We start from the raw sequence: 15963 nt of genomic DNA on the forward strand, positions 1-15963 counted from the left end.
CAAAGAAATACATGAAATCGACAGTAACAAAATGAACAATTATGTTGTGACTAATTGGGTCTGTGAAATACACTGCACGCTGAAAGGGTGCATTCCACCTGGATACTTACAGTAGCCAGTCAACAGCGATGATGAGCGTAACATCTTCTGCAGGAAGCCCGACTGCGCTCAGCACAATCACCATTGTGACCAATCCCGCTTGCGGCACGCCGGCTGCGCCAATGCTGGCTGCCGTTGCTGTGACACTGTATTGCAGGAAAGACAAAATGTGTTGAGAAGCTAAACACAGCAACCCAATCCAGCGACCCTACACTCCAGTCTTCACCAATGCAGACAAGAGAAAATGATCCCTCAAAACAATCCCCAACCCAGAATAGCAGTAGTCATTATGCACAGCCCAAGTTCCCAAATTCTAACACCTTCTCAATTGAGAACATGCACCCCTTTTCTACTCAACAAAACCATTAAATACACACACACACACACATTTGCGTACAAATACGTGCACACACGCACACACACACACACCACTTTCTTCATTCACTTCACCATCTGATCCTCTATACACAACTCATCCTTCATCTCACTAAAACATCATATCTTATACTCATTCCTCACTTTCATTTAATTCTACTCACTCATCGCCCTTTTCTACTCCTCATACATCAGTCTTTCTTCTATACTCCCTTTGTCTGCTCTCAATTCCATGTCATTCTCTGCTTCACTCTCTTCATCGACAAGTCCCCCATCACGAGAAACCTTGATAGATAATCCACATGACATTTTTTTCAAGTTACACATACTTCAATATGAAACTATATCCCTTCCCAAGCAATTATCCATTTAGCAATTCGAGTGTGTCGCCCTTTCCCAATATTTTTGTTGGTAATAAGTAAACAAAGTTCGGGGACTTTTCTTGATTGCACCTGGGATAGCCCAGAAAAGGTCCAGAAGTTATTAAAGACTCACAGACATGCCTGTGCTTCCTGTTTTATTATAAAATACTACTTTTGTAGCTTCTCAATCCACATACACTATGTTCAACCGATACTTACCCACCTATATTCGAGCTTCACCTCATTCCCCAGAGTAACAAAGCCTTTCTTGAGCTCACTTTTTAGCATTCTTCTACAGCTATATCTCCCACATGACCACACGTAAACCAAATTCCTTTAAAACAAAGTGAAGTATATCCACCACTATTTCTGACGTTCTTTCCCTTACCGTATCCTTATTGAAGTCCAACTTCTCCAGTTTCCAAACTACCTACCAATCACATTGCTAACCAGCACCACTTACTTAGAAATGATCATTTTTACACACATCATGTACGTTTCAATTTGTTGCACAATGGTTAAAGATTCTTTCAGTTTAGGACACAGGCTCTCTCATGTTTTGTATTGTGTTTTTGATAAAAATTGGTTCTTTATGTATTTGTCGCTATCCCTGTTAATCTACAGTTCAATGGTAGAGCTCGTAACAATGCAATATATTGGATCATAAGTTCACTGAGAATCCAGTGCCGTGGAAAAGATGTTAACCATTTCCAAAAATGAAGTTATCTTTCTTTCCAAAATACCCCTCTGGTTGCCTCATGCCTTTATGGAAATAGAATCTATATTCAAACTACCACCTGTCTAATCTTCTTCCAGGGGCAGCCTAAAAGGCCTCGAGCCCTCAGCCCCCAGCATTAAGCATCCTGTCCAATAACAACCTTTCACCCTCACTCTCTGCTGTCATACACACTTTGAGTATGTTCTCCTACTACTCTCACTGTTAGTGGATCACGTGTAGTGTCACAAATGGGAGTGCAGAGGCATTTAATCTTGCATGTTGCTCCTCAATGGGCCCACACACTAGTTCCTTCTCTATGTTTTCATTCCTCCTACAGGCAGTCTAAATACTCTTTAACGGTCTGATTGCTTCCCTGATAAAAGTAAATCATTTGTTCCTCTATATTATGCCATACACTTGGGTGTTTCATGGATTTCACCAATTGATCTTCAGTAGAGATAGCCGTGTGTTGCCGTCTACCCACATCAGCGTTTTCCTTTGCTATCTTTATGGGTATGCAGACACCAATAATGATCAAATATTCCTTCTTCTCTATAAAAGGCGAGTAGCACCTGAGGCAGAGGGACCAGTCTTGCCAGCATCACACACATCCATGGAGACAGTTGTCAATCATGCACGTGCAGAAGCTCAGTAAAGCTGTTCATGTGCCTTGCTCATCAGGGACTCATTCCACCGGAAGGGAGACAGAACTTCATTCTTCTTTTCTGGAGCTGCAGTAAATTATGAAAAGATGCAGAAAAGTGTGACTTGGAGAAGGCTCGATTAAAAGTGACCAAGGGGCCAGACTATGATTCGTGCACCTGGAAATGATCAATACTCTGGTGATCAGTAATGCCAGGGTGCAGGAATTCGTCCTGAATTACAAGTTGCAGCAGCAGTAAAGGGTAATAAGTTAAACATCTATGTTTCCACACAAGTTCCTGCATTTTTTTTCCACATTCTGGCCCATTTTTCTCCCAAATAGATTTGGTCAAATTTCGCCAGCTGGAACTTACATTATTAACATAATGGGACTGATATGTCCTTGTAATTCCCACCACTACGTGAATCTTCTGTTACCTTTAGCGTCAGGAATTGTAGGCCACTTGTAACGAGGGTTACAGAGTCAAGCCTGCAGACTAGTAGTCTCTTCTTCTTGTATGACCTGTGACTGAGTGGATCTTTTGTTTGACAGCAGCCAGGTGATTACCGTGCTTCAGAATCAAGATGGTTGTAGTTGATCCGTAATCTTGCTGGGTGCAACTTCTAGAGCTGGGCCATCTGTAGAGGCCACCAATATAAGACTTTCTGGAAGACCATATTGTCAGAAGTGGGGTCAGCCTGTATCAAAGTGCCCTCCATTGCCATTAGGTGCAAAATTTGAGTTGAGGAACTATCATGGACAGGGCCCACTCTTTTTTCAACAGAGTTGTATACTGTATACCCTAGGTAGGACCGTATGTTCAGCCTCAGCTAAACTTGTGGTGTCTTCCTGGTTCAAGTGGGTAACCTGGGGAGGAGAGAGCGTTGTACTGGGAGCCGCATAGGCTTGGAATGCCCTCCCGCTACATATTAAGGAGGCCCCAATGTATAAGCTTGCTAAAGACCTGGCTATATAAGTCTCTGTAGCTTCTTTTGCTCTAGGTCCTCACACTACACTAGTCATTTTTAAGCAAGTGCCATGACGCCTCCGGGTATTCGAGCACTATAAAAACTATATAACATAACATCAGTCCATTGAAAATATACAATGGGTGCCGCAGAGAGCCTTGAATGACGTATATCTGGCCATATGCAGCCAGTACAGAGCTTGAAGAGCTGAAATGATGTAGTTGTTTATGTGTAGGGGTAGATGTTGCCTGGTTGCTGCACTGTTGACTCATTGGAGCCTGTGGATTAAGTTTAGAGAGGTCACAAGGTACAGTACTTTGGCATGATCTAAGTGCAAGCAGACCAGAGACAATTGTGACCTGCACCCTGTGAAATAGTTCTATCTGATGAATATTTGATTCAAAATGTTCATGTTGTAGAAGGTTCCTTTTGTCACTTGAGTTACCTGTGGTACAAGGGATTGTTTGGAATCCATGGTCTCTTCAAGGTTCCTCACTTCCAAAGATGAAATGCGTGGAAGTTTGAGTTCTGGAGGCCAGAAGATGGTGAGGAGATACGTTGTCCAGGTTACACATTTGAGACTCATCATTTCCGGTAAGGTAAGTTTGAGGTGATCGCATAAGATACAGTGGAGCAGTGCTTGTAGGCATTGGCCTAGGACATACAGGGCCAGCCTTAGGACGGAACAGGTGAAGCAGATACATTTGAAGGAATTGATGAGGTCTGGAAGAGAGCTGAGGTTCATATTGGAATGGAGAGGATAGATGGTACAACCTAGTGGAATGTTAGTTGCAGGAGGAAAGGCTCTTAAAAAGGAAGAAAAGAGACAATGTCGTATCTTTTAGTGGGATAGGAAGATGTTCTTTTAGGATAGTGTCTCGAATTTCAGTGTCACTCACTCTCTTTAGTAGGGTGGGGTGCAGTGGAGTAGCATGGGCGTCATGGACCTTATGCAAGCAAATGGACCTCTAACTCAGAGTTAGGTAGTAAAATACAAAAATAATCAGGGGTTAATGGGCCTCCCAGGCCTCCGGGTTCTGGTGCCCCTGCACCTCCTGCACTACTGGTAGCTATGCCCTGGTGGAGTGACGTAATATGTCAAAGATAGACGAGATGTCAAGTAGTACGTCGCTTGCAATTCTGTTTTTGTTCACAGTGGCTTTGATGTCATTCAGGTAGTAAACAGTGCAGATGCATTGCCTCTGCTTGGAGAGAATGTTATTTGGTGGTCAGGAGTCAGGCTATTGTCTTCAAAGCAAGCTAAGATCTGGACAAAGGCCTGTCTTTTGAGGAGTTTGCCCCTGATTGGTCTGTTGGGCATGTGCTAGAGGTTGAACTGGTTTGCTGTGTTGAGGATGTACAAACCACGGGCATAAATATTGAGAGGAAAACAACAATCGCAAGAAGTACCTTTATTCATAACAATTAAGTCAAGAGCATCTGACTGCTGAAAAAAGCCCTCAGCCTCAAATATTAAACACTGCACACATCTTATTCATCAAAGTTCCAACCACACTTGACTTCTCTAATAACACATTACAACAAAAAGTGGTTCTTAACTAAGCAAACACTTCTCAAACAACTCATGTACTCTCCCTCTCTGCTAAATGACAAATGCAATCAATGGGGGATGGGGAGAAGGACAACATCTTATTTTGATTTCAATCCACATATCAAAGTACTGTGACATGTCATGCTGCCTTTGTAATTTGATCCACAATCTGTCCGAACACTCATGCTTTTTAGATTTATTGGTTTGATGGCAATTGTCAGGATTTGCTATGGAATGGTGCCACAGACTAACAATGGAAGGAATATCATTCCATATGAACATTGCTGTGCTTTGTTACCGGAGAACCTCTAGTCCAGGAACAATTACTGATCATTGTATCTTTCTTAAGGTGGTGCTCCTAGCAAATGAGTATATTTTTGTAAAGTTACTGAAATCTAACCGCAGCCCCTTATTCAACACTCTGTCCTTATACTGACTGGCTTGAACATATCCACTGAGAACCAGAAACTATTCTTTCAATTTGAAGGCGCAGGAAATCTTGTACCCACTGTTTGACCCACCTGCCTTATATTGCCCACATGCTTCACGCACAGTTGTTTTTACAACTGTCTTGACAGTGCAGCTGTCTGCAAGACTTATCATTACCAATTCTTTAAATATATATAAGGTCAGGTTTAGCTCTGCTCAGAGATGTATTTCTCCCTCACTGCAATTGCACTGCATGAGGGCTACTTTACCATCCCAATATTACCCTGAATCCTAACACATTAAATTAGTTATCTCATAGAGGCATTGCAGACAAAACGCACATTGTTTTGTTTTTGTAATACTGCAGCATATGTTTTTAATGATTTACTTACGACTCAAAAAACGAGCCAGATCTGTTGGCGTTTCCAATACTTGGGTTACACTATTTCTTTCTTTCAAATAAACCACAGTGGTGACAAGTTTACGATGTGTTTATATGCCTGACAGTTCCAAACTATTGATATGCGTACACGTCTTCATATTTAGGCATCATAAACTCAGTTTCGCAGGGATAAGGTTTTACATTTCTATGATAATTGATGTTTTTCAGGGCTAAGAAAATTACATACGAGTTGTACAATAAATTCTGTGTTGACTTTTGAAGGAACATATGCATACTGTTGACACTTCCATCACCAAAAGCACAATAATTCCTATATTCATTAAAATGAGTGAGCGCCTCAGCTCACCTTTGTGCCAAAGTGGATATTTACATTTGTGTTCTAGATCATAAACATAATATAGAGACCCCTAAAGTAATATATAGTCTGTATTATGCTATGTGTCAATTTAAGAACCATATTAGATGTGGAGAAGTGTCACAAATGAGTTAAAGTGTGTGACTAAAAGTGAAAAGGACTACCCCCTTTGTTGAAAATCTTACCCATGTTTACAATTGTGCAAAAAAGGTCTTATTATCGGAATATTGGTGTATTTACTAAGTTGTTAGACGTCTCTCCTTCTGCCTTCTTATGAATGCTGTTCAAATCCGAAATGTGAATCCTGTACTTAAGAGTCTTTAAAAGCATTTTGTTAGACCTGGCTCTTTTTGCAGAGTGGTCCCCAAACTTTTTGCCTTCCTCCTGTATTATTTCTGACCTGTTTTTGTTGGCTTTAGGACTCTGGGTACTTTACCACTGCTATTAAGTGCTGAATTGCATGTGCTCTCGCCTTTAAACATGCTCTACACCTGTTTGGCATATTTAATTTACATGTAAGTCGCTTGCTCAGTGGTATCCCATATTCCCAGGGCATGTAAATTAATTGTTACAAGTGGGCCTACAGCCTACAGAGCTGCTTGCGCCACCCGTAGAAGTAGCCTTTCAAACCTGTCTCAGGCCTCTGCCACTGCAGGGCCTGTGTGCGCAGTTGACTTCCGCAGTGACTTGCTAAAGTTATTTGCAGAGCCTTAAACTGCCCGTTCACTACATATATGTCACCCCTAAGCAGAGCTTCCAGGATTTCGTGATTTGCTGTGAAATCTGCACTTTTGTAAAAAATGCACAGATTGTTACAAAAGTGCCCGCGAAATCGTCCCTTTTTGTAAAAACGCAGCGATTTTTATATAAGTGCCCGCGAAAATAAAGGCATGCAGGTTGAAGGTTTTTACATTTCTATGATAATTCTTCACTTGTCAATATCCCAATCAAACAATCAATTCTTTATTGTTTAAGTTAATTAAAACCATAACAATATCATAATACAAATAAGGTATCAATGGTTTAATAGCAAATACATGATTTAAAACAGGGAATGGGGGCCTGGGCATGTTATCCATGAAGGCTGTAATGCAGCCTGCAGGGAGAACGGGGAAAGTGTGCATGATTGGCTTGGGCGGCCTGAGAGGGCCGATCAAACAATCAAGACTAATTCAAATGATATACGTATTATATTTTTAAGCATAATTTTTGGGCCAAATCTTTGTTGAAGGACTGTGCTAGTAAGTAGATGATTAGACACTTTCCTTGTCATAGAAGAAGCTGATCTGGTGAGTAGAAATTGATTAGAGGGACTCTGACGTGGTCACTCAGAAACTGATCTGAGTGACTAAATGCAGGAATAAATTAGTGGATGGGAAGGTGCAGGCACCAATGGAGGTAGATAGTGACAAACCTTTAATCTCTAAATGATAAGCATAGCTTTCAAAATGCTCCCTTTCTAAACAGATGAAATGCTCTCTTTGCAGACTGACAAAGAAGTCCATTTACATAATTTCTATGAACATCCTTTATGAAAAATAGTAACCATGCCTCTGAAAAAAATGTCCAAGAACCAGGCACCCTCTGGTTTGTCTTTGACGATATGAAAGTTGTCTATGAGGCTGAAGGTAGTAAACCAGTCACCAGTGGTGGCCGGCATTGTTCGTGGTTGGCAGGGCGGTTGCTGGGGGATAGCGGGTGGTCACAGGGGGTTCGCACAGGGGGTCTCATGGAGCTCGAGGAACAGGAAGTACTGCAGTCCCCCTGACCAATCACAACACTGCAATGCAGCGTTGTGATTGGTAAGCACCCAGGCTCCCCTGACCAATCACAATGCTGCAATGCAGTGTGGTGATTGCTTTTGAGAGTCCTGGTTTGATGCTCAAACAGGGAATGGGGGCCTGGGCATGCTATCCACGAAGGTTGTAATGCAGCCTGCATGGAGACTGGGAAAGTGTGCATGATTGGCTTGGGCAGACCCAGAGGGCCGATCAAACAATCATTGCGCACTTAGGAGTGGGCAAATGCACTCCTCCCCTACCCTACTCAGAAGGCAGAGCGGCCCCGCCCGCCCACCCGCCCCCAAAGCAGCACGAAACATAAAATGATAATAACGCAAAGTTATTACCATTTTATGTTTCTACTATGCACTGCTTAAAAGCAGTGGTGCGACACTCCTCCGCCATAGCGGAGAAGCCGCCACTGCCACTCACCAACCTTCAGGTAAATTATTCTTCAACAGTGCTTTTTGACATAGAGAATACATTGTCAGCCTCCTCCAGGTTGGGCAGCGCTACATATGCTCCTGTGTGATCTATACAAAAGAGGCTGGGTAAATGTCTACAGCCCACTCTGTAATACCAAAGCGACAAGGGGCTCAGAAAGCAGGCACACATGCACAAAAGAGGACAACATGAAACGTTGATTTAATGAGTTTTCTACTGACTTTTCAATGGTCGATAACACTATATTACAATGGGAACCTTGGCCTGGTGGGTGTTATTTCAGAGAATTTATTTTAGTGCTCCAGTTCTTTTATAAGCAGTTTGTGGAAACGCTGCTCTGTCAATTACGTGACACTTTTTTTAGAACTAAGGCTGAAAATTCATTCCTTTTTTTATTCTAGAGCTGTTTTTTTCAGTTTTGGGACCTTCAATGTTGTCAGCTGGAACTATTGCTCGGATCTCTAGCTGTCTCAGTCTTGGTATGAATCCACTTTAGGCACTTATGTGTGAACAAGCTTGTGTTTTTATAAAATTAGCATTACAATATTGCTGCTACATAATTCAATATAATAGACTTACCATAATGTACTTAAAGATCTGAAGTCTGATAGCATGTTAGCATGGTTTTGAAATTTGTCCAAATAAATATTTTAGTAGTTATTTTATGAAGTTTCAAATCATTAGCTAACTTCTTTGCGGTCAGTGTACGAAGCATTCAAATCCATTATTTTTTCAGACTAACATGTACGCTTAAAGCATTCTAGTGATGGATCTGCTGAAAATCAATTCAACATCATCCGAAGCAGATTTAAATCAGTAAGAAGGGTCTTGTCACTGAGTTTGGATTGCTTAACCCTTATATGAAGTCTTATAAAAAGAGAAGTAAGCTCTAATGTCAGAGCCTGGAAGTCCTTACCCAGCATTGTATTAGGGAGAGAATGTGTTCTGTAAGCTGCATATTTTAGCTCCGCACGAACATATAATATAATGGTGTAACCTCACCTGATGGTGATGATCTTTCCAACATCTAGCTCCATATCATTCAGCTGTGCAATAAAGACTGCGGCTACTGCTTCGTAGAGGGCTGTCCCATCCATGTTGATTGTTGCCCCGACAGGTAAAACAAACCTGGTGATTCTCTTGTCCACATGGTTCTTTTCCTCAGCGCAACGGAAGGTTACCGGCAAAGTTGCTGAACTGGCAAATAGAAAACAAGCATTTGCAATGTAATCGGTCTCGCCTTTGGCACTTTATATGTATTTAGCTATGCAGCACATTAGCCTGGGTGAAAATACAAGATTTTAAAGAAATATTACTGTCTACGGGTGCTCGTGGAAGGCAATTTCTATGGACTGGAATCTCCTTCTACCAGAATTCTAAAGTGATTCTGGTATTTTACTGACCTCTGCTTGTTATTAACTGTCAAGAAAGTTAAATAGAGGCAGTTGGCATTAAAATGTAAAAGTCGCTTAGCAGAAAGCTATTCTGGTATTTTACTGACCTCTGCTGGTCGTTTTCTATCAAGACAGTTAAATAGAGGCACTTGTACAGAAAAAAAAGTCCCTAAGCAGAAGCAGACAATTCCTAGGGCTAACCTCCACAGCCCACACAGTACATACACATATAAGTATATACTAAAGTATATACAAGAGGTCTCGAATACTCGACCTAAAAAAGACTGAGCATTCCAGCAGGCAGTAAGGACCACCCCTTTGTATTAATCATTTTGCCAGAAAGGAGGGCAGAGGAAAGAGACTACGAAATAAGATCCAAAGCAAACAAAATATGCTTGCAGACATTCCAAAATGGCTGCCGGATAAACAGGGTAAAACCATTTTGAAAACATTCATTATGTGACTTTGAAAAAACAGAAACAACTGGAGTACATCAATCAGTTCCGGTGTCATTTTAATGTCAGGCATTGAACCCTACGAAGTGTGGCTTCGAGCCGGCTTTGTTTTTTTGTCTTTCAGTGTGAGTTGTGGGGTCGAGAGCGTAAGATGCGTGTCATGTAAACAATTGGATTCACTAAAGGTGCAACATGTCAAGGCATAGGAATCACTTTGCCACATAAATCTGTCACGTTACTAGGTGTTTGTATAATTCCAAGTCTCATATTGCCTCTAGAGAAAATTGGGGTGAGCTGAAAGAACCCAACCATATCCTAACAGAAATGTTTTCCCTAGTAAAAACCTCCCCCTTTCGCCTGCAGTGAGTCACTGACTTAGCCACCTCAGACTGGGCAAATCATGTAAATTCCTGAGCTATCTACGTATAATTAATTAGGAATCTGAAACTGATTGCCTGTTCATTTCATTCCCTTTACCTGGAGGAGATCATGAGGGCTGTCAGGAGAGCCTGGGCCATTCCCATGGCAAAGCGGAAAGGATTTTTCCTGACTATAACAAGGTAGATTAAAGGCAGGATGACAACTGAGTGGATTGCAAGTCTGCAACAAAAGAAGGAAACACAGATAAATACATTCTGCAACAAAAGAGGGAAACACAGATAAATACATTCTATTTTAAATCTGGTTTAATTAAGCAATGACATACAGCAAGTGGAGGCACACGTGATGCAGGCTTTATTGTGAAAGATTAATGTATCCACACTGTGCATTTAATATCAACAACAAAGCTTGCAAAGACTTAGAGCTATTGTTAGCAGTGGAAACAAGCAACAGACAGCGGGCTCTCGTGTTTTATTCGACACATCTGAACAATATTAATGAAAGCCATAACAGTACATGAAAAAGACAGGCGTGGCGCCTTCTGTGATGACAAAGTGTTGGCAGCAGAAGACCCATACTACTTCAATAGAATCCAGAAGTTCAATAAAGGTGATGTATCTGCCCAGATTGTATTTGAATGTTCAGGGGAGGTTCTGTTTCTATTAAATATCTGGATACAGCACTCCATTGTGGTTATGAAACTGCTGTATACAAATTGACATTAAAGCATGTATCGACACAAAAGCATGTATTGATACTAAAGTATAACTGCTTTACAAATATATAAATAATTGCCCAAAATAATGTATTTTTAACAAATACAAAATGTATTGCCAAAAGTAATGTATTCTTTACAAATGCAATAGGAATTGCCCGAAGTAACTATGCCCGTTTTTGTGAGACTTCCCACTTTAAAGACTCAAATTTGGTGAAACAATACTGCTCCTGGTAAATGCGGATTCCACATGGTGCATATTTACTCACTGCATGAGGCCACACGAGCGTAGGGGCCCCAAGCCTATCAAAAATGACTTCTTATTTTCCGTTAAACATTTTTATTCCTGTGAGTGGTTGTGTAGACAGGGCCTAGTGCACTGCTTTGCCCCGGGGCCTATAATGCTGTTAAGATGGCCCTCTATTTAATAGGTGTGATAACGCTGCACCATTGTCTGCACCTCGAAATGGTGGCTAACACAGTAATACCCTGCGCATTCCACGTTTCTGTGGTTCACAAACTAGTAACGTGATTTACAACAGCATTGAGTAACTTGAAATTTACATTTTGAGGTACATTGCGATTCTGCAGCATAAGGTCCGAATCACAAAAGTAGTCACAAATATACACCCGTTAGTTTCCTCCTACATTTACAGAAAATTTGAGACAATCATAAAATTCATTAAAAGTCAGTGCTTAAGTTGAGCCAGTGGTTGCTTGTGGAGGCCACCAACACTAATTTCTGGGAAACAGCACTTATTTTCCCTCATCGGACATTTCCGGCGAGCAAGAAAGGGAGAAACACATAAAGGGGAACAGGAGGAAGAGAAATATGGAAAATTCGTCACAAAGGTAGAAATGAGGGACCTGCAAGAGTGAGATAAAGGGACATGTTTGAAGACTGTGCAGCCTTGGTAACTGGCACACTGACATTTAACAGCGCTGGCCCCCGTTTTCTATGCAGCGCTTTGAGCACTGACACGCTTTGTTTTACAAATTAAGCACTGACAAGATTATTCAACTCCTCCCAATATTCTGTGACAGTTGCCTTGCAGATTCACTTGCGTAGTTGTGGATTTCTTTGTTCCTCACATGCGTGTGTCAACGTTGAGCGGCGCCACCCGCACCTAGGGGCGTGGCGCCCTTAGTGGCATTCCGGGCGGGAGCCAGAATAGATGTCCTCGAGGTAGAAAGGGGACAGGGAGGAGACAGCAAGGTAGAAGAGGGGTGGAAGGTGAGGCAGGCCCACGCGAGCGCAACGTCATCAGAGGGGCAGGGTGGACCTCCCATTCTCCGGGGGTATAAAAGCATGGGGAGGGGCAGAATTAACCCTCTCTGTCCTCTCTAAGCAGCTCCGGCGGCAGCAGACCAGTGATGAATTACCCACCCATCCCTACAAATAAGGACGAGAATGGCGGGGGCCCAGGCAAGAAAAGGGTGTGGACTTCCTTTTTGGCCTGGACTGGCTGACCCTCAACAGGGCAAGCATTCATTGTGGGGGCTCTGGGCTGGCGGGAGGGGGGACTGACCTGCTGGTGGTCCTAGACTCTCCTGCCCTACCCAAGATGCCGGTGTATATGTTTAAGAACATTGGAGGGGGTATACCCCGGTACGGTGGGGCCAAGACGGAAGCAGTCCCCAGTGGTAGTGCCTCTCTCTGGGAGGAGGACTAGCACGGAAAGTTACAACTGAAACAGTGCGAGTTGGGGCCTGCTGGCACAACAAGCACAGGGGGCCATGATGAAGAGGTATGGCCATGATTGGATTGTAAATAATATTGTGTATACCTTTGCCTGGAAGAAAATGGTCGAGTACCTTAATCAAAATGAATACAGGATTAATTACACTGCTTTAAGATTTAATAAAGGACTACGTAGTGAACGACCACAACCTGCTTCATGTCTTTTTATGTGGCCACATGTTTTGCAGGGGGTGGGGGGCGACTCGCACACGGTATGCACACTATGGAAGTGTACATTTACGCAAGGTAATTGTATAATTTACAGTTTCAAACTATTTTCTGTGGTTTTCCATGGGGAAAACATCTTTCCACATAATAACGCATTCGTCTACACCCCATCCACGTTTGGGGATGTCCCCTTTGCTCTCCTGTCTTAAATATGCATTTACTACAAGTCTTTAGTTTAAACAAGTACATGTAAAAGCGCATTATTGTGGGAAACTGCCTTCAAAGGTCTGAAAATGTTGTGGGAGTTTGTGTACTTTTGCAATTGCTCTCGCCCAGAAATACCCACAACCTGGTCCTATGAGCAGATTAAGTCACACATCACTTAGTTACACAATACTTGGGTCTGCAGAAGATTTGTGAATCAAGCCCATCTTTACTCTTATTAATATAAGAGAGACTTTATAAGTGTCGTTGTTATATATCCCCAGAAAGAGAAGTAAAATAAGGTTGTGGCACACTGTGCCAAATCTGCTCTTTAGCAATGGAACATTATTAGAAAAAAACACCCCATGATCATTGGTTTTCATTCTTTGCACACCATCTCATGAGCTGCTAGGATCCATGAGGATTTACTCTTGAATGTCCTATCCTATGAAAGTACTGACTTCCATTCAGTGCCTGGAGCTATGGCGAACATCAGTTTGAAAATGGCCATAAAAGGCACATTATTCAGTCTCAAACCAATTCAGAGTAGGCCTTAAAAATATTTAGATCCCTTAATGTTTCAGCATTGTCCATGCTTAGGGAGACTATTTAAAATATTTAGCCAAACCTCCTTGCAAGAAATGGTCAATATGAATAATACTTTCATTGGACAAGATTCAGTACCATTGGCTGCCAAGGTGACTAGGATAGCCACATACCAGAAACAAAAAAACTCCAAAAGGATATAATTCTATCTCTCCAAGTATAGACTGATCTAAAACTGCCAACTACTGGAAAAGTTAGTCACTTAGAAACTCCAATCAAACACTTTGTTTGTAAAAATGTAATACGTATGGTGTATTTCATCACCCGCTTCGCTCACCATCAGGATAGACTCAGTCAACAATAAACTACTAAAGCAGTGACCTGAGTAATAGGGCTGGTAAGATAGCGCTGCAAGGGCAACCCTCGATGCGGCGATCTGCAGGGCATAGGTTTGAATCCCGGCAAGAGTGACTCAGCCATTCATCCTGCTTGTGTTGGTAAAAAGCATACCACATTCAGCTGAGTAAAAAAGATTGAATATCGGAATGTTCTCTGTAAAGTTCTTTGGATAAAATACATATGTAAAGGACAGTTTATGATTAGAATCAGATTGTGTGATTCTCCATTGTATTAGAAGTTTGAAACATGATGGAAATGACATTGGATACTTTCCCCTGCAAGGAACTTTTTTCAGTTCAAGAAACACTTCTTAACGTAATGTAACAAGCATGAACATGGCCAAAAGGTATAGCTTTTAGCGAACAAGCATTGCTAAAGCCAATAACTCGGTCTTGTACCAAAAAAATGCAAGTCAGATGTATCAGCTTTGCGCTCGTTCCCACTAACTGCATCTTTTGTACTCTGCAACTTCGAAAGACAGAAGCTTAAAATAAACAAAACTTGCCAAATGTGTTTTAAGCCAAAATGTATCTCTAGGGCTAAGGCTATAACACCTACTTCCAAAATTAACCTCAATGATAGGCTATCACGTTCATCCTCATTGAGCGGGGCATAGAACCCTAAAATTGGCACACCCCTTAATGTCTACCTCACCAGACCTACTAATGCTATTCTTACGGTCTGGGATAGGGGATGGCGATCGTCGGACTACTTATCTTTTGCCACACACTCCGATTCCTTCACTCCTGCATTGGATCCCAACTCATCTGATAAATGAAAGAGAGAGACATGTCTCGCAATTGCCACTATGGTTCATAAGGGGGTTTAGTCATTCAAAACTTGCAACCAGAAACTTAGATAAAGTTGAATGATTCCATTACACACAGGTGTGACCAGAGCTAAATTTTGAGTAGGTGGTTTCCGTTGCTCAGCACGGCACTTAATTATCAACACCAGCGCTATTCATGAGCGCCAGTTAAAGGCACATTTATTTATGAAATAATATTATTAATTGATGTTCTCAGAATCACAGAATGTTGAGCTGACGCCGAGACTCGATTCTGGTTCCCCAGCTCAGAAGTTGGCAGCTCTGGACATTATGTCACATCCGCTCCCTACTTTCAGGGTTTGTTGTTGGTTCTATTTTAGGTGGCGCTAACAGGAGAAATGGGCTGGTGCAAGCCGCCTCCTGATGAAAGCCCAGCACTTATTTTTTTACAAATTGACCACTGGGTGTGACACTGGGATTTTGAGTAAGCAGGTGAAAGAGGAACAGTTGACACATTATGGCAGTATATGGGGAAAAGATCTTACAGCATCTTGGGATTGGAGGAACAATATAAAGTAGCGTTTGATTGATATCTCAACCCCTCTATCGAAGCATTATTTGAAATTAGTTTGGCTATTCCTGTGGTACTGCCTGAGAGCCATGAAGGTGATCCTTGTGTCCCACTGGATGTTGGAAATCCTCACACCCCTTTTCAATTGCATTTACAACTATAGCGCCCGATGGTTCTGGAGCAGCTTTGCCAGGTTTTAGGTGATCATTAAAAAACTTTGAAGCGATGTGGGTTCCGCTATTGTCTTATTTATCCGAGGGGGGCACGACATTTCCTGACCTCATACTAAATTGCTAATGTTTGGGAAGACCCAGAAGGGCTTACAGGGGAACATAAGTCTATATCCTGAGGACTGTTTTAGCACTTACGGGCTTCCTTTCAGTACACTACCCTTGATACTTAAAGATCATGTAGGAGGCTATGCTGGTTGGATTTGTTGTTGTTTTTCGAAGTTGGGAAGAGGGAGGGATAGGTTTCTCTACTGGTAATTG

At 42.0% G+C, this 15963-nt stretch overlaps 1 protein-coding gene across 1 annotated transcript in view; it reads right to left on the reverse strand.

The window, feature by feature from the left end:
- SLC1A1 (solute carrier family 1 member 1) overlaps positions 1–15963 on the reverse strand; it is a 400763-nt gene that overhangs the window by 42952 nt on the left and 341848 nt on the right. Inside the window, exons 9-11 of the mRNA XM_086961206.1 lie at positions 10456–10578; positions 9132–9326; positions 111–245 (exon numbers count right to left, since the gene is read on the reverse strand). Of these exons, the coding sequence (XP_086817332.1) occupies positions 111–245; positions 9132–9326; positions 10456–10578 (453 nt within the window). The remainder of the gene's footprint in view (positions 1–110; positions 246–9131; positions 9327–10455; positions 10579–15963) is intronic.

This window comes from Lissotriton vulgaris, chromosome 3_1 (assembly GCF_964263255.1).
Source record: "Lissotriton vulgaris chromosome 3_1, aLisVul1.2, whole genome shotgun sequence".
Taxonomy (NCBI): Eukaryota; Metazoa; Chordata; class Amphibia; order Caudata; family Salamandridae; genus Lissotriton; species Lissotriton vulgaris.